Consider the following 24,987-nt stretch of genomic DNA (forward strand, 5'->3'; position numbering starts at 1 on the left):
ACATTTTCAGAATGGGTTAAGCCACCCCTCTGCGAAATCAGAATTTTGTATAATTCTAAATTGTTCTCTTTTGTAATTTTTTAATTGAACCCGTATAAAATAAAATGTTTGCTTTTTTGTGAAGGGGAACTGATTTCAAATGTGATTTTCTTTTTTATGACACAATGAGTCCACGGATCATCTTAATTACTAATGGGATATTCACCTCCTGGTCAGTAAGAGGCGGCAAAGAACACCACAGAAAAGCTGTTAAATAGCTCCTCCCTTCCCTCCCACTCCAGTCATTCTCTTTGCCTACGTTAGTGCTAGGAACTGGTAAAGTGAGGTGTTAAGATTCTCCAATCAAGAGTTTATTATTTTTAAAGTAGTGCAAGATTGTGCTGCTTTGTCCTAGGGTGTAGCCGTAGTCCATATCAGTCTCTTCAGTAGAGCAGTTGTGGCTTTAGAGCAATGGGAACTTGTGGGACATAATTCTCACTGCGCCTCCCATGTATTCATGCTGCCTTATCTCCTATAGCCTGAGGTAAATTTACTCAGACTTTTATTTCGCTACAGGTCGATGTGAGGGATAGGACACCTCAAGCCTGTGAGCTGCCTTGCTGTCAGGCAGATATAAGGTAAGTGCTGCTTTTTTATCCTGGGGCCAAGAAAATAAAGCATTCTCAGAGATAAGTGTGCACATTTATTGGAACATATAAGTCTCATAAAGGAAGGGGCACTTTATGTTTGGGGACTATAGACTCATAGGCTGGAGGGGACTTTTGACATCCATATCTACAGGCACTGGGGCTGGTAGTAAAGCATTTTTCACTTGCTCTGGTGGTTTGAGTCTCCCGACGGCTTTACTTAACAAACATGCCGATCGGGAGATGTGGTTCATATAGTAACGCCCACGATGGGCGGTCCTTACTGGTTTGCATGCCACTTTTATTGCGCCTTAGTCCAGGTCATTTTTTCCGTATTCAGAGACGACAGAGCTTGAGTTCAGCAGGGTGACACTAGAAATGCATGGTTTCCAATAAAGCAGGCGTTTCTAGCATTAATCGTTGGCGCTATTCTTCTTGCTGAGGTCCGGATCGTTTCCTGCACCATAAGCAAAGGGACAATTCACTCCTGTTTAGCAGTCAGGTAGGCACCTCAGCAGGGTTTCTGAGGTGTAAAGGTGTCTGTAGTGTTCAAATTGTGTTATTTTCATAATTTACTACATTTGGTAAACAATTTACCTGTTTAAATTTAAAGACACAGTAACCTTTTTTCATTACAAAAATTTCAATTCATTTTTGAGGTTTTTTTATTAATTAATTTACTCGTTGTGAACAGTATGGACCAAGGAGCCTTGCAAGAGGTCACTTGCTCCTTGTGTTTTGATGCAAATGTGGAACTACCTATCCCTTTCTGTCCCTCATGTATTGAGGACTTTGAATTATAGGGAAAAGATTTTTTCTGAGCAAAATTTTTCTAAATCGGATGTTGTCCAAGAGTCTAATGACGAGGTTCAATATATGCTGCAGCTTTCTCCCCAAGCGTGCCAAATTATACCGCCCTTACAAGCAGTGCCCTGCGCTTCCGCTCTAGCTCCCGCTGGAGTTACCTTAAAAGACATAGCTTCTCTCATGTCTTCTACAATTTCTGATGCGTTGTCTGCTTTTCCAATGTTGCAGGGAAAGCGTAAGAGGAAAATCAGACATTCAGTAAGCAAGGTTTCTGACGCAATTGTTGCAATTTTGGAGGTTCCCTCCCAGAAGCCCGAAGAGGAGGATACTGCTGTAGCATCTGAAGGTGAAATTTCAGATTCAGAAAGTGTAATTCCTCTTGCTGATACTGAGGTTGTATCTTTTTTAGTTTTAAGCTAGAACACCTCCGTCTGTTACTTAGGGAAGTTTTAGCTACTTTGGACTACAGTGACTCCACGGTAGTGGTTGTTCCTAAGAAGTCTAGTAAGCTGAACAAATATTTCGAGGTTCCTTCCTCGACAGACGTGTTTCCGGTCCCTAACCGAGCTTCTGAGATAATTGCTAAGGAATGGGAGAGACCGGGCATACCTTTTTCTCCCTCTCCTATTTTTAAGAAGATGTTTCCTGTAGCCGACTGTATCAAGGAGGCTTGGCAAACAGTGCCTAGGGTGGAAGGGGCCGTTTCCACCTTAGCTAAGAGAACTACTATTCCCATAGAGGATAGTTGTGCCTTCAAAGATCCTATGGACAGAAAGTTAGAGGGTTTACTCAAAAAGATATATGTACACCAGGACCTGCAATGGCAACCAACTGTGTGCATTGCTACCGTCACTAGTGTGGCGGCGTATTGGTTTGATGCACTGTCTGAGGCCCTCAGGACAGAAACTCCTTAAGATGAGATCCAAGATAGGATGCCTTTACAGAATCTTCCCTTGAAGTTATCAAGCTGGGAGCTAAGATTTCGGGTTTCTCAATTCTAGCTCGCAGAATCTTATTGTTAAAACCTTGGTCTGCGGATGTTTTCTCTAAGCTTCTGGCTATTACTTATAAGGGGAAGACCTTGATTGGACCTGGCCTGACATCACGGGAGGTAAGGGTCATCTTCTCCCTCAGGATAAGAGAAACAAACAAAAAGGATGACATAGTAATTTTCGTTCCTTTCGAAATTTCAAGGGAAATTCTTCCTCTTCCTCCTCTAAGCAAGAACAATCTAAACCTGCATGGAGACCCAACCAGTCTTGGAATAAGAGAAAACAATCCAAGAAGCCTGCTATTGAATCCAAGACAGCATGAAGGGCATGCCCCCGATCCAGGACCGGATCTGGTAGGGGGCAGACTTTCCTTCTTCGCTCAGGCTTGGGTTCGGGATGTTCAGGATCCCTGGGCAATAGAAATAGTGTCCCAGGGATACAAACTAGAGTTCAAAAGTTTTCCTCCCAGAGGCAGGTTTCTACTTTCAAGATTATCTGCAGACCAGACAAAGAGAGAGGCGTTCTTACACTGCGTAGGAGACCTCCGCCCTGGGAGTGATTGTTCCCGTTCCAGTACAGGGTCAGGGTTTTTATTCCAATCTGTTTGTGGTTCACAAAAGGAGGGAACCTTCAGACGAATTTTAGACCTCAAGAGTGTAAACAAATTTCTCAGGGTACCGTCCTTCAAGATGTCAATTTATGACAACAGTGGATTTAAAGGACGCTTACCTATATGTTCCTTTTCACAGGGATCATCACAAGTTCCTAAGGTTTGCCTTTCTGGACACACACTTACTTTGAGTTTGTGGCTCTTCCTTTCGGTCTTGCCACAGCTCCCAGAATTTTCACAAAGGTTCTGGGATCGCTGTTGGCGGTGCTTCGGTCTGGGGGCATTGCAGCAGCGCCCTATCTGGAAGACATCCTAGTCCAGGCGCCATCCTTTCAACAAGCAAGATCCCACACTGACATGGTGTTATCCTTCCTGCAATTTCATGGGTGGAAGGTAAATTTGGGAAAGAGTTCCTTAGTCCCAAAAACAAGGGTAACTTTCTTAGGAACCATAATTCAGTCCCTGTCTATGATGATTTTTCTGACAGAAGTCAGGAAACCAAAGATTATCGATACTTGTCTAGTCCTTCAGTCCACTCCTCGCCGTCAGTGGCTCAGTGCATGGAGGTAATTGGGCTGATGGTGGCGGCAATGGATATGATCCTGTTTGCTTGGTTCCACCTCAGACCTCTGCAGTTAAGCATGCTCAGGCAATGGAACGGAGATTATGTGGACTTGTCTCCTCGAATACTACTGGAGCGGGAGACAAGGGATTCTCTTCAATGGTGCAAAAGTGTAATCTGTCCGACGGCGCTAACTATCAAGACCAAGGCTCCTATAACAATTGGGTCTCTAGATACCCAAAAAAAAGGAACAAAGAGAAGGGGTGTGTTAGGAGCGCCTACTGAAAGGCTAGGTCTAAATATAGGGTATATACTAATAGTGTCAGTTTGTACACTATAGGTTATAGACTAAAAGTGTCAGTATGTACACTATAAGAATCCTACCATGGTATAATAATGGGATCTTTAAATAATACAGTTTAACAGGTTTAATATCACATATAATAACAGCAGAAAATCACAGGTTAAAAAAGCATAAAAGTATATGGATCCATGATACTTAATAAAAACAATAACAATAAAAATGATCTAACAATGGCATTAATATTGATGCAAGGACAATGATACTTAATAAAAACGATTGCAATAAAACCAATTGCAATAGAAATGATCCAAAAATGCCATTAATGTTGATGCAAAGACAAATAGAAAAGTAAAAACAGTAAAGTAATATAAATGAAATACAATAAATACAATAAGTGACTATGTGCGATGTCTAGTAAAAATCAATGCGATATACAGTGGAAATTATGTATCAAACATGTATAAAAACATATAGAAAAAATAGAAAAAATACAATAGATTGGAAGTCCAGTGAGAAGGGAATCCGGTGAAAAAAGTATATGGAAATGTCAATAAAAAATAAGAAATGAAAAATATATGTGTCAAAAATCCAATGAAAAACAATCTATATAAATAAATTAAAATGTCCTCGTGATCCAAATGTCAATCCAAAAGTACGTATGTAGATCAAATATTGTGATAATAATAAAAAGTGTTCCAACAGTAAAAGATCCAATAAAAACAAAGCAAAAATGTCATATATCAGAAAGAGTGATCAAAAAATATGTAAACAAACTTCATAGAAAATAAGCTTCATAAAAATGAGAAACTAAAAAACCAAAAAACAATCCTGTGAAAAAATAGAAAATCCAATAAACAATCCTGTGAAAAAATAGAAAATCCAATACCTGTGAAAAAAGAAAAAATACAACATAGAGTAGTAGTGCTTAAAATATGCTTGCAATTATAGGATTAAAACTCACCATATATGCCAACGCGTTTCGGCCCACCAATAGGGCCTTTTTCAAGACTGATATATGGTTGGTGAGAAAGCTTGTTATATACCTGTTTGGATTGAAAAATTGCGCCAAAAATTGCCCCAATTGCGCCAAAAAATGACCTTATGAACCGGAAGTAGAATTCAACCGGAAGTGGGGAATGATAGTTGTTAATGAGATTGGGTATATCCCTTTCTGATATTAAAATAATTAATTTGGCCCATCCTGTCATATTATAGTGGTCAACTTGTAGTCCCATCATATATAGGTGTTTCTGTAAGGCTGAGTGTATATCTTAATACCTATAACATTGCTAGTTGCCTTATTGCGCTAAAAAACCGGATATCCGGTTCCGCCGCTAAACCGGAAGTTGATAGAAACCGGATGTTGACGAAACCGGAAGTTGACGAAAAACCGGAAGTTGGTATAATTCGTCAAAACCGGAACAAACCTATGAGGGGCAACTAGCAATGTTATAGGTATTAAGATATACACTCAGCCTTACAGAAACACCTATATATGATGGCACTACAAGTTGACCACTATAATATGACAGGATGGGCCAAATTAATTATTTTAATATCAGAAAGGGATATACCCAATCTCATTAACAACTATCATTCCCCACTTCCGGTTGAATTCTACTTCCGGTTCATAAGGTCATTTTTTGGCGCAATTGGGGCAATTTTTGGCGCAATTTTTCAATCCAAACAGGTATATAACAAGCTTTCTCACCAACCATATATCAGTCTTGAAAAAGGCCCTATTGGTGGGCCGAAACGCGTTGGCATATATGGTGAGTTTTAATCCTATAATTGCAAGCATATTTTAAGCACTACTACTCTATGTTGTATTTTTTCTTTTTTCACAGGTATTGGATTTTCTATTTTTTCACAGGATTGTTTATTGGATTTTCTATTTTTTCACAGGATTGTTTTTTGGTTTTTTAGTTTCTCATATTTTTATGAAGCTTATTTTCTATGAAGTTTGTTTACATATTTTTTGATCACTCTTTCTGATATATGACATTTTTGCTTTGTTTTTATTGGATCTTTTACTGTTGGAACACTTTTTATTATTATCACAATATTTGATCTACATACGTACTTTTGGATTGACATTTGGATCACGAGGACATTTTAATTTATTTATATAGATTGTTTTTCATTGGATTTTTGACACATATATTTTTCATTTCTTATTTTTTATTGACATTTCCATATACTTTTTTCACCGGATTCCCTTCTCACTGGACTTCCAATCTATTGTATTTTTTCTATTTTTTCTATATGTTTTTATACATGTTTGATACATAATTTCCACTGTATATCGCATTGATTTTTACTAGACATCGCACATAGTCACTTATTGTATTTATTGTATTTCATTTATATTACTTTACTGTTTTTACTTTTCTATTTGTCTTTGCATCAACATTAATGGCATTTTTGGATCATTTCTATTGCAATTGGTTTTATTGCAATCGTTTTTATTAAGTATCATTGTCCTTGCATCAATATTAATGCCATTGTTAGATCATTTTTATTGTTATTGTTTTTATTAAGTATCATGGATCCATATACTTTTATGCTTTTTTAACCTGTGATTTTCTGCTGTTATTATATGTGATATTAAACCTGTTAAACTGTATTATTTAAAGATCCCATTATTATACCATGGTAGGATTCTTATAGTGTACATACTGACACTTTTAGTCTATAACCTATAGTGTACAAACTGACACTATTAGTATATACCCTATATTTAGACCTAGCCTTTCAGTAGGCGCTCCTAACACACCCCTTCTCTTTATTCTCTTCAATGGTGGTTGTGTCTGGATCATCTCTCCCAGGGAACCTGCTTTAGCAGACCATCTTGGGTGATTGTGATAACAGACGCCAGCCTTCTAGGGTAGGAAGTAGTCTGGGGCTCCCTAAAAGTCAGTCTGTTCTTCCTATAAACATTCTGGAACTGAGAGCGATCTTCAATGCTCTTCTGGCCTGGCCCCAGTTAGCCTTGGTCCGGTTTATCAGGTTCCAGTCGGACAACATAACTTCAGTGGCTTACATCAATCATCAGGGAGGAACGAGCAGTTCCTTAGCGATGACAGAGGTAAGGAACTGACAGAGGTAAGGATCCCGACAGAATGCCAAGCTCCCGAGATACGGGTCGAGGTCCAGGGACCCCCAGGCGGAGCTGATAGATGCTCTGGCGGTCCCTTGGACCTTCAGTCTAGCATACCTATTTCCTCTGTTTGCTCTTCTTCCTCGGGTCATTTTTTGGATCAAGCAGGAGAGGGCATCGGTGATCCTCATAGCACCGGCTTGGCCTCGCAGGATTTAGTATGCAGTTCTGGTGGACATGGCATCTCTGCCACCTTGGAGACTTCCGTTGAGGAAGGACCTTCTAATTCAGGGGCCCTTCATTCACTCAAATCTAGTTTCTCTGAAGCTGACTGCTTGGAGATTGAACGCTTAATTTTATCCATGCTGGGTTTTTCTGACACGGTCATAGAGACCATGATTCAGGCTCGTAAGCCTGTAACTAGAAAGATTTACCATAAGATTTGGCGTAAATATATCTATTGGTGTGAATCCAAGGGCTACTCATGGAGTAGAGTTAGGATTCCTAAAACTTTGTCTTTTCTCCAAGAGGGTTTGGAGAAAGGATTATCGACAAGTTCCCTAAAGGGTCAAATCTCGGCCTAATCTATATTGTTACACAAACGTCTGGCGGATGTCCCAGATGTACAATCATTTTGTCAGGCCTTGGTCAGGATCAGGCCTGTGTTCAAACCAGTTACTCCTCCATGGAGTCTTAATTTAGTTCTCAAAGTTCTTCTAGGGGCTCCGTTTGAGCCTATGCATTCCTTAGATCTTAAGTTATCTTGGAAAGTTTTATTTCTTGTTGCTATTTCTTCAGCTCGTAGAGTGTCAGAGCTCTCGGCATTGCAGTATGAGTCTCCTTACCTTTTTTTCCATTCAGATAAGGTAGTTTTACGTATTAAAATAGGATTTCTTCCTAAGGTTGTTTCTGATCGAAACATTAATCAGGAGATTGTTGTTCATTCTTTGTGTCCTAATCCTTCTCAGAAAGAACGACTTCTGCACAATTTGGATGTGGTCCGTGCTTTAAAGTTTTACCTGCGGGCGACTAAGGACTTTCGTCAGTCTTCTTCTTTGTTTGTGATTTTCTCAGGAAAACGTAAGGTACAGAAGCTACGGCTACTTCTTTCTTTTTGGCTGTAGAGTATCATACGTTTTGCATATGAGACTGCTGGACAGCAGCCTCCTGAGAGAGTTACGGCTCATTTTTCCAGGGCTGTTGCTTCCTCATGGGCATTCAAAAATGAAGCTTCTGTGGAACAGATTTGCAAGGCTGCAACTTGGTGGTCCACACTTTTTCAAAGCTCTACAAATTTGACACTTTTGCCTCAGCTGAGGCTGCTTTGGGAGAAAGGTTCTTCAAGCAGTGGTGCCTTCTGTTTAGGTTCCCTGTCTTGTCCCTCCCGTATCATCTGTGTACTCTAGCTTGGGTATTGAATCCCATTAGTAATTTAGATGATCTGTGGACTCATCGTGTCATAAAAAAATAAGAATTTATGCTTACCTGATAAATTTATTTTTTGACACAATGAGTCCACGGCCCACCCTGTTCTTGTAAGACAGGCAGACACCTCTGCACCTTGGTTTTTCCTTTCTGTCCTTAACTTCAGTGGAATGACTGGAGTGGGAGGGAAGGGAGGAGCTATTTAACAGCTTTGCTGTGGTACTCTTTGCCACCTCCTGCTGACTAGGAGGTGAATATCCCATTAGTAATTAAGATGATCCGTGGACTCATCGTGTCAAAAAAGAAATACATTTATCAGGTAAGCATAAATTTTCTTTTATGTATGTGGAGTTGTGTATCATATTATTGTATTTCTGCAATCTAAAGTTATTTTATAGCAATGTGTGGTCTGCTGAAAAAAATGACATAACTTATTGTGGGTACCTCACAGGAAAAAAAGTTCAAATTTATGTGTAAATGTAATAGACCAAACACTTTTGGTCTCTTCTTTTCACAAGTTTATGAAAATGGCTCTGCAGTAAAAAGGTAGTTTTTAGTAGCCACACACATTTTAAAAAATGTTAAATTGCTAAGGTATTATCAAACCAAATTAGCATTATTGAATGCTTTGTATTAGTGCATGATATCTGAAGTAAAAAAGAACCACCAGCAAGCACTGTAACACTTTGTAATAAAAAAAAAGATTTTAACCCATTGAGCCAAATTAACATATAGATACTATGTCACAAGTACTTTGCCCAGCATACTGTGTTGACGTAGTACCTGCATTCAACACTGGCACGTATTGCAGTCGGGACTACAGCTAAGGGTATAAGGGATCTGCCTTCATATAAGGGAGCGCTAACAATGCTCCGTTACCATGTGATGCCAGATCCAATATAGACAAAAAGACTATCATTACAGTGATGCCGGTGGGAGGGACAGAAGGAGGCGAGTGGGCAGCGGGAGGGAGAGATGGGTTCCTACGTTACAGAAATTATTTTGATTGGGGAGAGAAGGATTGGTCCCAACACTACAGAAAAATAATAAAAAGGCTTGATCACTTGGAGGTAGGGAGAAAGAAAAGCAAGCCCTAAACTTCAGACTGGCGGCCAGTATCTAAGACGATGGAAGATGATGGTGACCAGTGGTATGGGGGGAGGGAGGAGAGCTGTTTGGGAATGAGGTGGGAGGTGCCAGGTGATTTAACCCCTTTAATGTCAGGAATTTCATTAGTGTGGTGTACAGCTGAAAATAGCTGCCTAATTACCAAAAATCTATGGTAAAGCCATACATGTCTGCCATTTCTGAACAAAGGGGATCCTAGAGACGCTTTTACAAGCTTTTGTCTTATTATGCAATAGTTTTGTGTAAATAATTTCAGTCAGAAACCCAGTTTGTGGAAAAAAAAGGATTAGATAAACTTTAGCAATATGTTTAGGTATTAGGTTGGAATGTTGTACTCGGTTTATAATTTTAATTAAACCGGTATCTAAATAAAAATAGTAAATGCATGTGCAAGTGATCTTCATTTGTATGCAATTTCAGTGCTAATGTTAGAACAAAGAAACTTTGATATTCAATGTTTTCCCCCTCTCTCCTCATACAGACTGGGCTAACTCCATTAATGGAAGCTGCTTCTGGTGGGTATGCAGAAGTAGGAAGAGTTCTGCTTGATAAAGGTGCAGATGTCAATGCTCCTCCAGTGCCTTCCTCCAGAGATACAGCTTTGACCATTGCAGCAGACAAAGGTCACTACAAGTTCTGTGAGCTGCTTATCAGCAGGTATTGAAAGAAGTAATCATTTATTTGACCTTACCTGTGTTAGCTCTGATATAAATGTAAATAAGAAAAAAAAATTCAGTCCTTGCAACAAATAGTGCTTTAATATCTATTGGTTGAAGTTTAACCACACTTTTTGCTCCTCCCTGTACACAGCTATGCTCCTATCATACTCCTAATTCCAGTAACCCTGCAAAATAGAAAAACTGCAGATGACAAATCTTTCAAACAAATGGGGAGTGGGGTATTTTTCCTCTGCACACTGTCCATTTTTAACAGCACCACCATGTAAAAAAAAATATTTCTCCCTTGCTTGATTTCTAGGCAGGTTGTATGTATGTAATTTTACTCTTAATCTCCAAAGCTCCAATAAGAAATGAGATTTTCAAGTAGACTTAATTTATCCTTATTCATTTACAGATTAATGTGTTATATCATCTTTTTACCCCCCACAATTATAGAAGATAGGGCCATCTAGTGTTAATGCATTGATACCCAACTGGTGTATGTGTTCACGTTAGTGGATTCTAATAAGATCGTTGAGGCCTTTTTTCCCTCAGAGTACAGTGTTTGTCAGATGAATGTATTGGAAGTGACATATATTTCATCAGTGGGGATTTAGTCACAAGCCTTGCCATGGGGGTCGCAGGGACTTGTCCTTTGCCTCTGCCTGTTAATTTGTCAATATACAACTATTCCAGTTCCTCTGCTGTAATGTTTCAGCACTGGTCTTGACTTACTATTGGTTTACTCTGGTAACAGAGTGCCTTTGGGCAAGTACTATATTTTTATTTACTTTGCACTTCATAAGCCGTTTAGGTTATCAAATATATACATATTGTTTTATATATGTACATAGCGTTGCAACAGATATGTGTGTATGTATATATGTGTGTGTATGTATATGTATATATATATATATATATATATATATATATATATATATATATATATATATATATATATATATATATATATATATATATATATATATATACATATATACATATATATACATATATATATATATATATATATATATATATATATATATATATATATATATATATATATATATATATATACATACATACATACATACATACATACATACATGTATGTAGCCCTCAGTTTATGCCAGGGTTAGGTTCCAGAAGGAATGGTTGTAAATTGAAACCAAGTTTATAATGTAAGTCAATGGGAAGTGAGGCAGGTTCCAGGCCCCTCTCAAAATGGTCATAAGTAACACCTAATGCATTATTTTTAAAGCTTTGAAATTAAGACTTTAAATGCTAAACAGCATTATAAACCTAATAAAATAATCACACAACACAGAATATATAATTAAACTAAGATAAATTAACAAAAACATTTGCTAAACAGCATTATAAACCTAATAAAATAATCACACAACACAAACTTCACTTGCATTTTTAGGCAAACAGTTCTTTCTATGCATTCCAATCTGGACTTATTTATAGACAGGAAGATCTTGTTCCTTTGAAATCTGCTCGATAGCTCAGGTCTGGTTAAACTGATTAATTTCAGCTTGCTTGGCTTTGCTGCAACACAAGCGGACAGCTCCACCTACTGGCTATTTTAATAAATGCACTGCTTCTCAATGCTTTTCAATAGCAGTCACATGACTGGAAAAAAAGATTGTTGTTCTGAAACGGTGTAAATTGAATCGGTGTGTGTATGTGTGTGTGTATATATGTATATATGTATTTGTATATATATATATATATATATATATATATATATATATATATATATATATATATATATATATATACATATATATACACATATATACACATGTATATATGTGTGTGTGTGTATATATATATATATATATATATATATATATCAGTAGGGTGAGGGTTTTTGGTAGTTGCGCCACAACAAGAGTGTAGTAGTTAAATACCCTTAGAGGATGTCCAGTGCCTGCTGCTATTAGTGTTGTCTGATTCCTCCTGAGTCAGACTAGAATTGTGAGATTTGTGATAGAGAGTATTTTTTCTAATAGCGCTTGCAGAAGATGTTCCTCATAGGTAAGAAATTGGAGAGAGGAAAACAAAAATGGGAAATTTTTCCCAGATGAATATGGGTAATGAAAGGTAATTAAAGACAATAATAAATGCTCACCTGTTAGATCACAGGGACCAGCAATCAACGACGAATGGAAATGGATGGTGTGTATAAACACCAAAATTCAAGGATAGGACACAAAAACAAATAAATATGTGCCCCAAAGGGATATCAATATGTATATTGATATCTCCTAATAATGAACCGGAGACTGCTTGTGGGAACCTCTAGTTCTTACCACACTGTATTTGTGGACAGAGGGTAAAGAGGAAAGAAGTTCCTATTTATTATAAGCTGATACACAAAAAACATAACATTTTGAAAAATATTAATATATATGCGTGAATATTAAAAACAATGGTAATTTATTAATAGACTATTAAAAACGAAATACTTTTTAGAAAATATATATATATATATGTGACAGGTTTAAAAAATGGGGAAGAGTATGAAAACAGGATAAAAAAAGGGGTTAAATACATAAACCGTTAAAAGGAAACAATGTGATAAAATAGCCACGGTGCGAGTAAGGTGCCGACAAATGGCAGAAATAACTTACTATGAAAATAACAAAAATGCTGCTGCTGCTGGAGTAAGCCCTATGTGGGGTTCCAAAAGTATCTGAAAAACGATCGTTTAGGAGAGAAATAGAGACCACCAACGCTGCCCGGTGCAGCTCGGTCTCTGTTGGTAATTCGGAATTCCGGAAGTGACGTCACGAACGTGCGTCACGTGCCTTACGCGTTTCGTGAGCGTATCAGCTCACTTCATCAGAGGCTAGTGAATCTAGTCACATCCTGGGTACTATTATATAGCCTTAAGCTATTAAGAGCAAGAAAGGGGTGTGTGTAAATTGGTCTAATAGATCCGATGTATATTTTGAGTATATACGCTGTAATCGGATGTCAAAAAAACGAAGGCATAAAAACGAGAAGGGAATAAAAAATATACAATATAATATATAGATTAAAAAGGGTTTATAATGCAAACGGTGGACAATCAGTGGTTTTGAAAATGAGGATGTTTGGAAAAATTTGGTTAAAATATTGGTTAAAATATATTGGTTAAAATATTTAGTTATATATGCATATTAAATATACATATTAAAACTGTGTGGTGTGAAATATAGATATAAAAAATATATAAAATATAAAAAATATATATATAAAAATATATATATAGGTAAGCTAAAATATTATTAGCTTAAAAAATATGTAGGGATATGTATATATATGTTTATACATTTTTAATAAAAATAGTGGTAAAAATAGTGTTAAAATCCTTAATAGATTTTATATTCATTAATTGTTGTTTTAAAGGAAGGCTGCCAGATCTATATCAGTATTTAGGCCATATGGTTTCCTGGTTTTTAATTTGTGAATCCAGTATGTTTCTCTCTTTCTTAACTGGAGTGTCCTATTTTCTCCTACTCTATATGGGATATGTTCAATGGCTTTAACCTTTAGCCCATCCACACTTTTTTTGTGGAATTCCTCGAAGTGAGTACCAATGCCATATTCTGGTTTCTCACTGGTGATGTTCTTCGTGTGTTCTAAGAATCTAGTCTTCAGTGTTCTTTTCGTTCTACCTATATATATTTTATTACAGCTGCAGGTTAATTGGTAGACAACAAATGTGGATTTGCAGTTCATCAAACTCCTTATTTCAAATTTGTTTATTTCATCAATATCCGTGATCCATTTGTTTTCTTCCTTGTTTTTACTAATGTGTTTACAACACACACAATTCTTCCGATTGCATTTATAAAAACCACTAGTTTTAGTTTCTAACCAATTTCCCTTAGTTGATGCTTTTTTGGACTTTAGTTTAGTGGGAGCTAGTATGTTTTTAAGGTTCGTGTTTTTCTTATATGTAATTTTCGGTTTCTCCGGTAATGATTCCTTTAGGAGGGGGTCCTTCATAAGTAAGTGCCAGTGTTTATTCAATATTTTTTCAATGTTTTTGGCTCCACTGTTGTAGGTGGTAATAAATCTGGGACATGTTGTATAATCCATATCTGTATTATTTTTATTTTCTGTTTTTTCCGTTTTTTTCGGATTGAGTAGATTATCTCTATCTATTTTACTTACTCTCTCATATGCTTGATCTACTGTTTTTCTATTGTATTTCTTGTTGTAGAATTTTTGTTTAAGAACACCTGCTGTTTCTTCAAAATCCTGATTTCTAGAGCAGTTTCTTTTTATTCGTTGGAACTGGCCGAATGGAATATTACTGATCCATTTATTATGATGGTTGCTTGTGGCGTGCAGGTAGCCATTTGTGTCAGTTTCTTTTGTATAGATTTTTGTTTCAATCTGTTCATTTTCGATGAATATAGTGATGTCCAGAAAGTTTATTTCCTTCTTACTCCATGTATTAGTGAATTTCAGATTCCAATTATTATTATTGATGTATTTGACAAATTCCTCAAAATGCTTTTCATCTCCGTTCCAGATGATTATAATGTCATCAATGAACCTTTTCCATGTGATTATATTTTCCAAAAATGTATTGTTTTTCCATACGTGTTGGTTCTCAAAAGCTCCCATGTACATGTTGGCAAAGCTAGGCGCAAATTTGGTGCCCATTGCTGTGCCAAATTTCTGGAGGAAGATTTTATTTTCAAATGTGAAATAATTTTTGGTGAGAATGAAGTTGATTGCTTCCCCAATGAAGGAAATTTGTTCTTTTTTGATGTTGGTATTTGATGTAAGAATTTGGTTCACTGCATTTATGCCTTTACTGTGTGGTATTGATGTATACAATGCTGTTACATCCAGTGTTGCTAATGCATAATTGTTATCCCAGCGTAAGTCTTTTAATATTGTAAGTAGGTGTGGAGTGTCCCTTAGGTATGACTTGATTGTTGGTACCACGGGTTGTAGGAAATGGTCCACATATTCTGATAAATTGCTTGTTAAACTGTTTATACCTGAAATGATTGGACGTCCTGGAGGGTTTTTAGTGTCCTTGTGCACTTTTGGTAAGTGGTAAAATACTGCGGTTTTTATCATGTCCGTTGATAAGAATTTATATTCATCCTCATCCAAGATTTTTTCTTTCTTTGCATTTCTTAGTAATTGGGCATATTCATCTGTGAATTGACCAGTGGGGTCTTTTGGTAGTACTTCATAGGTCTCTGTGTCTGACAGTATTCTGTTGGCTTCACTTATATAGTCACCTTTGTTTTGTATTACTATAGAACCGCCTTTGTCAGCCTCTCTGAATACTAGTGTTTCATTTTTACTTAGGTTCTGTAGGATTTTTTCTTCCTTGTTTGTCAGGTTTTTATTGTCCAATTTGAATGAATTGCACATTGACTCTAAATCATTAAGTACTAGGTCTTCAAATAGTGAGATATATTGCCCCTTGGCCTGAGTGGGATAAAATATTGATCTTGGTTTGAACCCGCTGTGCTTCACAATTCTGTTAGTTTCTAGTTGTGTTGTTGTCTCTGTGTCTAGTGATTCCAGTAGATTCAACGTTGGAATATCGCTTTGTGTGAGTACAATTTCACTTAGTGGATTTACATCTGTCATTGGTTCACCGGTGTCTTTTTGGTCTATGTTTTTCTTTTTAAAGTACCGTTGTAGGGTTAGTTTTCTTATATATTTATTGCAGTCCACAAATAATGAGAAGGCATCTGGTTTTTTACTGGGAGCGAAGGAGAGGCCTTTTTTAAGCACACTTTCTTCTTCCCTAGTCAGAATCTTATCTGACAAGTTGAATATTTTTACTAGGTCACTTTCATCAGAAATTATACTGATTGTTGCCTTGCATGCCAGCTTTCTCTTCTTAATTTGTTTCTGTTTACCTGCTCTGCATCCTCGTCCCCACTTTCTTTTCTTCTTTTTTGTGGGGTTGATCTCTGTTGTACTTGGAAATTCTTTTCCTGATTTTCCACCCGGAGTCTTGGGGGGATGTATGGTCTCTGAAAGGACTCTTTTCTTTCTCTGAGCCCTAAAAAATGTGTATTTCCTTGCTTCATATTCTGTTTTTGTTGTGTTCTCCATTGGTCATTTGGTTCTTGATAAGGCTCTTCATAGTCATTTCTATGGTTTCTTATTTCTTTTGGTCTAGTGGAATCTTGGTGATAGTAATTTTCTCTTGTAGTGTAAAAATCCCTATCATGGTAAGCGTAGTTATTGTGTGAATTGTAGTGGTGATTATAGTTTTGTTTTCCCGAATACTCGTTATAGTTAGAGTTAAATTGGTGCTGTTTGTAGTGATAGTGATTTTGCTTTCTATTGTGATATGAGTAGTTGTTTGTTGATTTCAATTTTGAAGATGTATTGCTAAATGTCTGATTGCTTTTGTCTTTGTTTATATTAGGACGAGTCTGTTGTTCTCTGGGTATATTTTGATATTCCATGTTATTATTGGTGTGAATTATTCTATCTGGAAAAAATCTGTTTCTTGTGTTGCTAAAAACCTCTATATTTGGTGTGTCTGTAGCATCAACAAATTCGTCTCTTTCTGAGTTAATGTGTGTTTCTCCTACTTCAATTTTCTTATTGTTGATATCTCTTTCAAGTTTTTTCTTTTTCTTTAAAATTGTGTCATATTCCAATTTCTGAGTTCTGCTTGCAATATCTTTATCTAGTTGTTGGTAATATACATCTTCATTGTAGGGTTGTAGTTTCTGTCTAATTTCTTTGATTTCTTTACCTATTTTTTCTAGGTTCTGTTCCCTATATTTAATTAAAATTTTTATAAAAGTATTTGAGCAAATCTCCATTGCTTCTTCCCATTCTGTGATCAGTTCAATATCATCAGAATTGAAGATGGGTGTTTTGGTGAGTTTTAAGCCTTTTGGTATTATGTCCAATTTTTGATAGTTTTCTAAACCGATTATGTCATTCCAGTTGCTCACTTCTAATTTCTTTAATTTTTCTAATCGCCTGAATAAGACTTTAGGGTTCACTTGTTCTACAGGCATAATGGTTGGTTCTATTCTTTCGGTGGTGATAGACCAGGATCTTTTTTTAGTTTTTATGTCAAAATAGTTGCCAAAAGCATAGGTTACTTGCTGATATTCTTCCATCTTATTTATTCTGTTTTATTAGATGGGAACTGAAGTAATATTATATATCTGATATGGTTCTATCAGATAGACAATGAAATCACTGACCACAACTCTTATTTAGGCTGCTACCATCCAATGGAGGAAAAAAACGGAAAAAACAGAAAATAAAAATAATACAGATATGGATTATACAACATGTCCCAGATTTATTACCACCTACAACAGTGGAGCCAAAAACATTGAAAAAATATTGAATAAACACTGGCACTTACTTATGAAGGACCCCCTCCTAAAGGAATCATTACCGGAGAAACCGAAAATTACATATAAGAAAAACACGAACCTTAAAAACATACTAGCTCCCACTAAACTAAAGTCCAAAAAAGCATCAACTAAGGGAAATTGGTTAGAAACTAAAACTAGTGGTTTTTATAAATGCAATCGGAAGAATTGTGTGTGTTGTAAACACATTAGTAAAAACAAGGAAGAAAACAAATGGATCACGGATATTGATGAAATAAACAAATTTGAAATAAGGAGTTTGATGAACTGCAAATCCACATTTGTTGTCTACCAATTAACCTGCAGCTGTAATAAAATATATATAGGTAGAACGAAAAGAACACTGAAGACTAGATTCTTAGAACACACGAAGAACATCACCAGTGAGAAACCAGAATATGGCATTGGTACTCACTTCGAGGAATTCCACAAAAAAAGTGTGGATGGGCTAAAGGTTAAAGCCATTGAACATATCCCATATAGAGTAGGAGAAAATAGGACACTCCAGTTAAGAAAGAGAGAAACATACTGGATTCACAAATTAAAAACCAGGAAACCATATGGCCTAAATACTGATATAGATCTGGCAGCCTTCCTTTAAAACAACAATTAATGAATATAAAATCTATTAAGGATTTTAACACTATTTTTACCACTATTTTTATTAAAAATGTATAAACATATATATACATATCCCTACATATTTTTTAAGCTAATAATATTTTAGCTTACCTATATATATATTTTTATATATATATTTTTTATATTTTATATATTTTTTATATCTATATTTCACACCACACAGTTTTAATATGTATATTTAATATGCATATATAACTAAATATTTTAACCAATATATTTTAACCAATATTTTAACCAAATTTTTCCAAACATCCTCATTTTCAAAACCACTGATTGTCCACCGTTTGCATTATAAACCCTTTTTAATCTATATATTATATTGTATATTTTTTATTCCCTTCTCGTTTTTATGCCTTCGTTTTTTTGACATCCGATTACAGCGTATATACTCAAAATGTACATCGGATCTATTAGACCAATTTACACACACCCCTTTCTTGCTCTTAATAGCTTAAGGCTATATAATAGTACCCAGGATGTGACTAGATTCACTAGCCTCTGATGAAGTGAGCTGATACGCTCACGAAACGCGTAAGGCACGTGACGCACGTTCGTGACGTCACTTCCGGAATTCCGAATTACCAACAGAGACCGAGCTGCACCGGGCAGCGTTGGTGGTCTCTATTTCTCTCCTAAACGATCGTTTTTCAGATACTTTTGGAACCCCACATAGGGCTTACTCCAGCAGCAGCAGCATTTTTGTTATTTTCATAGTAAGTTATTTCTGCCATTTGTCGGCACCTTACTCGCACCGTGGCTATTTTATCACATTGTTTCCTTTTAACGGTTTATGTATTTAACCCCTTTTTTTATCCTGTTTTCATACTCTTCCCCATTTTTTAAACCTGTCACATATATATATATATATTTTCTAAAAAGTATTTCGTTTTTAATAGTCTATTAATAAATTACCATTGTTTTTAATATTCACGCATATATATTAATATTTTTCAAAATGTTATGTTTTTTGTGTATCAGCTTATAATAAATAGGAACTTCTTTCCTCTTTACCCTCTGTCCACAAATACAGTGTGGTAAGAACTAGAGGTTCCCACAAGCAGTCTCCGGTTCATTATTAGGAGATATCAATATACATATTGATATCCCTTTGGGGCACATATTTATTTGTTTTTGTGTCCTATCCTTGAATTTTGGTGTTTATACACACCATCCATTTCCATTCGTCGTTGATTGCTGGTCCCTGTGATCTAACAGGTGAGCATTTATTATTGTCTTTAATTACCTTTCATTACCCATATTCATCTGGGAAAAATTTCCCATTTTTGTTTTCCTCTCTCCAATTTCTTACCTATGAGGAACATCTTCTGCAAGCGCTATTAGAAAAAATACTCTCTATCATATATATATATGTATATATATATATATATATACATATATTTGATATTTCCCCTTTTAACGTTTATTTTTATTCACTTAAATTTTTTTGACGCATTCGCGTTTTCATGCGTGTATTTTGAAGCACACTTATTTCACACTCCTACATTTTTTGCTGCACATGTTGGCTTTCTGGTGTGCTTACTTTTTGGCGCACTTTTCTATGACATAAATTTGACACTAGCATACCTTTAATTCATTCTCTTTTTAAGGGAATTTTGCTTGCATACTTTAGAAGTTACATGGTCCTACAATAGATGGGGATATACCAGTTAAAAGTTATATACTGTTTAACCCCTTGGCGTGTTTCTTGTCCCTGCTGCTGTTTCTGAGACTTTATCCTGAAATTGGACTAAGTAAGGAATTCCTTTTATTTCTTCTCAAGGTTTTTATTATTGAGTGTTTTTAAGCTAGTCCCAAAATTGTTGGGGCCATTTCCATCTTAATGGGAGGAGAGTCCACTGCTTCATTCATTACTTGTGGGAATTAAGAACCTGGCCACCAGAAGGAGGCAAAGACACCCCAGCCAAAGGCTTAAATACCTCCCCCACTCCCCTCATCCCCCAGTCATTCTTTGCCTTTCATCACTGGAGGTTGGCAGAAAATTGTCAAAGATTTGGAGTAGTCTCTTATGGAGGGTAGTACTCTTGGGATATACAATTGGGATATAAAGGTGCAGTTTTTTTGAATAAAATGTTTTATTTCTATAGTTCTACGGTTATTGCACTAGCGATGGAGGATTTTGTTACCTAGAGGGCACTCCCTTTATTCATAAAGAGTAATTCCTGTTTATATTGTGAGGAGGCCTTAGTAACGCTCCCTCATTTATGTTCCATATTCCTTGATAATGTGATAATGTCAAACATGTTTGATACCACTGAGCCGTCCACCTCTGAGGAGTTGTCATCCAGTGAGGTGCATACCTTACATACTTATCTCTCTACACATATTTCCCGTAGCATTGCTGATCCTCCATCTGGAGGGGGCCATTTTTTCACCAGACGTTACTGCGCAGCTCTGGCGGCGGTGCCTGCGACCTTTAATGCTTTACCTCGCCCTGCTAAGCACAAGCGAAAGGTTACATATTGCACTCCTTCCCAGAGTACATCAGATAATTTATTGGATTTAACCGATAGGGTTATCAGAGGATGAAGTTCTTTCAGAGACTTCAAAGTATGAACATTCTGGGTCGGAGTCTGCTGCCTCAAAACCGCTGGCTGCGGAGGAACCAGACTTTAGTTTTAGGAATTTGGGAACCTTTCCTAAATTGGATAGAGTTTGAGGACAGGGTGGTACCTTATCCTTCCCTGCTCCTGTTAGATGGCGAACATTATTAAGAATGAATGGGACTGGATGTTCCTTTCTTCTCCCTTTAACAAATCGTTCCCAGTCCTGGACTCTCAATGGAGTGGTGAGATTCCATCCTTAAAAGGGGATGACACTATCTTCACCCTTGCTAAACGTATTACTATCCCGTTTGAGGATAGCGCTTTGTTTTAAGAGCCCATGTTTAAAGGATGGAAACTCTGTTAAAGTTATTTCAACGTATGGGATATTTGTTTCAACTGGAGGTGGCCATTGTCGCGGATGCTGGAGAAACCACCTTCTGGTGTGAATCCTTATAGGATTTGATCAGGGTGGAGAGGTCCCCTCGACGTTACTCAGGAAAGATTTACGGCCTTGAGGGTTGCTAATTCTTTTATTTGTGATGCTATTAGGCAGATTATTTGCCTAAATGCTAAGGCTTCAACTTTTCGGTTCAGGCTCGTCGGGCTCTGGCTGAAGTCATGGTCGACCGATATGTCTTCTAAGTCTAGACTTCTTTCCCTCCCCTTTAAGGGAATGATTTTGTTTGGTCCAGACGGGACTCAGTTATCTCCACGGTCTCAGGGGCAAGGGTGCCCTTCTACCGCAAAAGAATATGAATGAGTCCAAGGGACAATTTTCATTTTGATAAAGCCCTTGTCAGCAGTCCTCCGCTAAGCCTGAGGAAACCAATAGCTCTCGGAAGCCGGCTCAGTTCTGGAATAATTCAAAGCAGAGCAAGAAGCCCGTCGAGTCTAAGTCGGCATGAAAGGGCGGTTCCCGGTCCTCTTCTGGATCGTGTAGGGGCAGACTATTGCTCCTTTCAGTGGCTTGGTTTAGGGACGTGCAGGATCCATGGGTCCTGGAGGTCATAGCTCGGGGTTACAAAATAGGTTTCAAGTCTCAGCCACCCAAGAGCAGTTCCTCCTCTCTCTCTCCTGTCTTCCTTAACAAAAATAATACTTATCAGAGATACTGATGCTGCCCTAATTCTGAAAAACTGAGGGATTTTACTCAGTATTTTTCTTTTGTCACAGGTTCATAGGAGGGAGAGGACCTCTTAAACCTAGGAGCTGCCTTACTGTCGGGCAGATGAGGAGGTAGGTGCTGACTGGCTATCTGGGGGACAGTACTCCGAAAAGCAGGCACTTTATTTATATGGGACAATAAAGGGACTCATGGGAATATGGGCTCTTTATTTGACAGTATCAGCGCAGGCACTGGGGCTGGACACAGAGGCTTATTGTGGTTCTCACCTCCCAGCGTTTTAATAATATATAACGACCGGGAGATGGCTGACTTGGCACGCCCACGATTGGCGGTTCTAGGGGAAAGCATTGCGCGCCCTTTCCTAGCTTGCTCTTCCTGTCAGTACAGAAGAAGAATCCGGTTAACTGTGTTTTACTGCGCTCTGGTTACAAAGAAGTAGCGCTTGTTAGTGTGTCAGCTGCGCAACTTAAATTGGATGCATGCCATCTTGTCTGCAGTGTTCCGGTTCTGTGAGGGAATAGCTCCAGTCGATGCAGTGAGGAAAGTCGCTTTATTCAGACAGGTAGGCACCTCCGCAAAGTACTGCTGAGGTGTAGAGGTGTTCTGCAGGGCTAGTTTTGTTTTCTGTATTACATGCAATAATAAAGGAAAAAAGTTACTGTTTTAACATTTAAAGAGACAGTAACGTTTTTTTTTTTCAATCTAAATTTGCTTATAAAATTGTCTAATTTTGTGACCAATTGTGAGTTAAGATGGACCAAGAGGCTTTGCAAGCTGTCACTTGTTCTTTATGCTTTGATGCCAATGTGGAACCACCAATCCCTTTCTGTTCCTCATGTATTGAGAGGACTTTAAGTTATAGGGATAGACTTTTTGCTGAACCATCATTTTCTATGGAGGATGCTGTGCAGGAGTCTAATGCCAATGCTCAATTTATGCCACAGCTTTCTCCTCAAGCTTTCTAAATTTTACCGCCCTCACATGCACTGCCCTGCGCTTCCGCTATAACTCCTGCTTGGGTTACTTTACAAGACATTGCTTCCCTTATGTCTTCTGCAATTTCGGATGCGTTGTCTGCTTTTCCAATGTTGCAGGGAAAGCGAAAGACGATAACCAGACATTCAGTAGGTGAGGTTTCTGATACAGTTCTTGCTATTGCGGATGCTCCCTCCCAGAAGCTTGAGGAGGGGGATACCGCTGTAGCATTTGAAGGTGAAATTTCAGATTCTGACATTGTAATTCCTCTTACTGATACAGAAGTGGTATCTTTCAGGTTTAAGCTAGAACACCTCCGTCTACTACTCAAGGAGGTTTTAGCTACATTGGATGACAACTTCACGGTCGTTATTACCCCTAAGAAAATAGTTTAACAAATATATAACAAATATTTCGAGGTTCCTTCCTTGGTAGATGGTTTTTCCTGTGCCAGACCGAGCTTCTGAGATCATTACTAGGGAATGGGAGAGACCGGGTATCCCTTTTTCTCCATCTCCTATATTTAAAAAGATGTTCCCCATAGCCGACTCTGTAAAGGAGGCTTGGCAAACAGTCCCCAAGGTGGATGGAGCGATTTTCACTCTGGCTAAGAGAACTACTATACCCATAGAGGATAGTTGTGCTTTTAAAGATCCTATGGACAAAATGCTAGAGGGTTACTCAAAAAGATGTATGTACACCAAGGTTTACAGTGGCAACCAGCCGTGTGCATTGCTACCGTCACCAGTGCGGCAGCATATTGGTTTGATGCGTTGGCCGATGCTATTAGGACAGAAACTCCCCTGGATGAGATCCAGGATAGGATAAAAGCTCTCAAATTAGCCAATTCCTTTATTACGGATGCTTCCCTTCAAGTTATCAAACTGGGAGCAAAGATTTCAGGTTTCTCTGTTCTAGCTCGCAGAGCCTTAAGGTTAAAACCTTGGTCTGCTGATGTATTTTTTAAGTCTAAGCTTTTAGCGATTCCTTACAAGGGGAAGACGTTGTTTCGACCGGGCTTGATGGAGATAATTTCTGATATTACGGGAGGTAAGAGTCATCTTCTCCCGCAGGATAAGAGAAACAAAAGGGACGTCAGAGTAATTTTCGTCCCACTCGAAATTTCAAGGGAAATTCTTCCTCTTCTGCTTCCAAGTAGGAACAGTCTAAACCTGCATGGAGGCCCAATTAGTCTTGGAATAAGTGGAAACAATCCAAGAAGCCTGATATTGAATCAAAGACGGCATAAAGGGCATGCCCCCGATCAGGGACCGGATCTTGTAGGGGGCAGACTTTCCTTCTAAGCTCAGGCTTGGGCTCGAGATGGTCTGGATCCCCGGGCAGTAGTAGTAATGTCCCAGGGATACAAACTAGAGTTCAAAACGTTTCCTCCCAGAGGCAGGTTTCTGCTTTCAAGATTATCTGTAGACCAGACAAAAAGAGAGGTGTTCTTACGCTGTGTAAGAGACCTCTTCGACCTGGGAGTGATGGTTCCTGTTCAGATACAGGAACAGGGTCTGGGATTTTATTCCAATCTGTTTGTGGTTCCCAAAAAAGAAGGAACCTTCAGACGAATTTTAGATCTCAAGAGTCTATACAAATTCCTCAGAGTACCGTCCTTCAAGATAAAAACTATTCGTTCCATTCTCCCTTTGATCCAAGAGGGTCAATTTATGACCACAGTGGATTTGAAGGACGGGTACCTGCATGTTCCCATTCACAAGGATCATCACAAGTTTCTGAGGTTTGCTTTTCTAGACAAACACTTCCAATTTGTTACTCTTCCCTTCGGTCTTGCCACAGCTCACAGAATGTTCTCAAAGGTTCTGGGTTCACTATTGGCAGTGATTAGTTTACGGGGCATTGCAGTGGCACCCTATCTGGACGACATCCTGGTACAGGCGCCATCCCTACAACAAGCAAGATCACACACAGAAATTTTGGTTCCTTGGTTCCAAACACAAGGGTATCTTTCTTAGGAACTATAATAGATTCCATATCAATGAAGATTTTTCTGGCAGAAGTCAGGAAATCAAAGATTTTCGATACTTGTCTAGCTCTTCAGTCCACTCC

The 24,987-nt window shown here is 37.8% G+C and overlaps 1 protein-coding gene across 4 annotated transcripts in view; it reads left to right on the forward strand.

Moving 5' to 3' along the window:
* ANKRD17 (ankyrin repeat domain 17) overlaps positions 1-24,987 on the forward strand; it is a 584,488-nt gene that overhangs the window by 332,213 nt on the left and 227,288 nt on the right. For all 4 annotated transcript variants that reach the window (XM_053703322.1, XM_053703325.1, XM_053703327.1 and 1 more), the window contains one exon: positions 10,036-10,211. In XM_053703322.1, the coding sequence (XP_053559297.1) occupies positions 10,036-10,211 (176 nt within the window). The remainder of the gene's footprint in view (positions 1-10,035; positions 10,212-24,987) is intronic.

The sequence above is a fragment of the Bombina bombina genome, chromosome 2 (genome assembly GCF_027579735.1).
Source record: "Bombina bombina isolate aBomBom1 chromosome 2, aBomBom1.pri, whole genome shotgun sequence".
Classification (NCBI taxonomy): domain Eukaryota; kingdom Metazoa; phylum Chordata; class Amphibia; order Anura; family Bombinatoridae; genus Bombina; species Bombina bombina.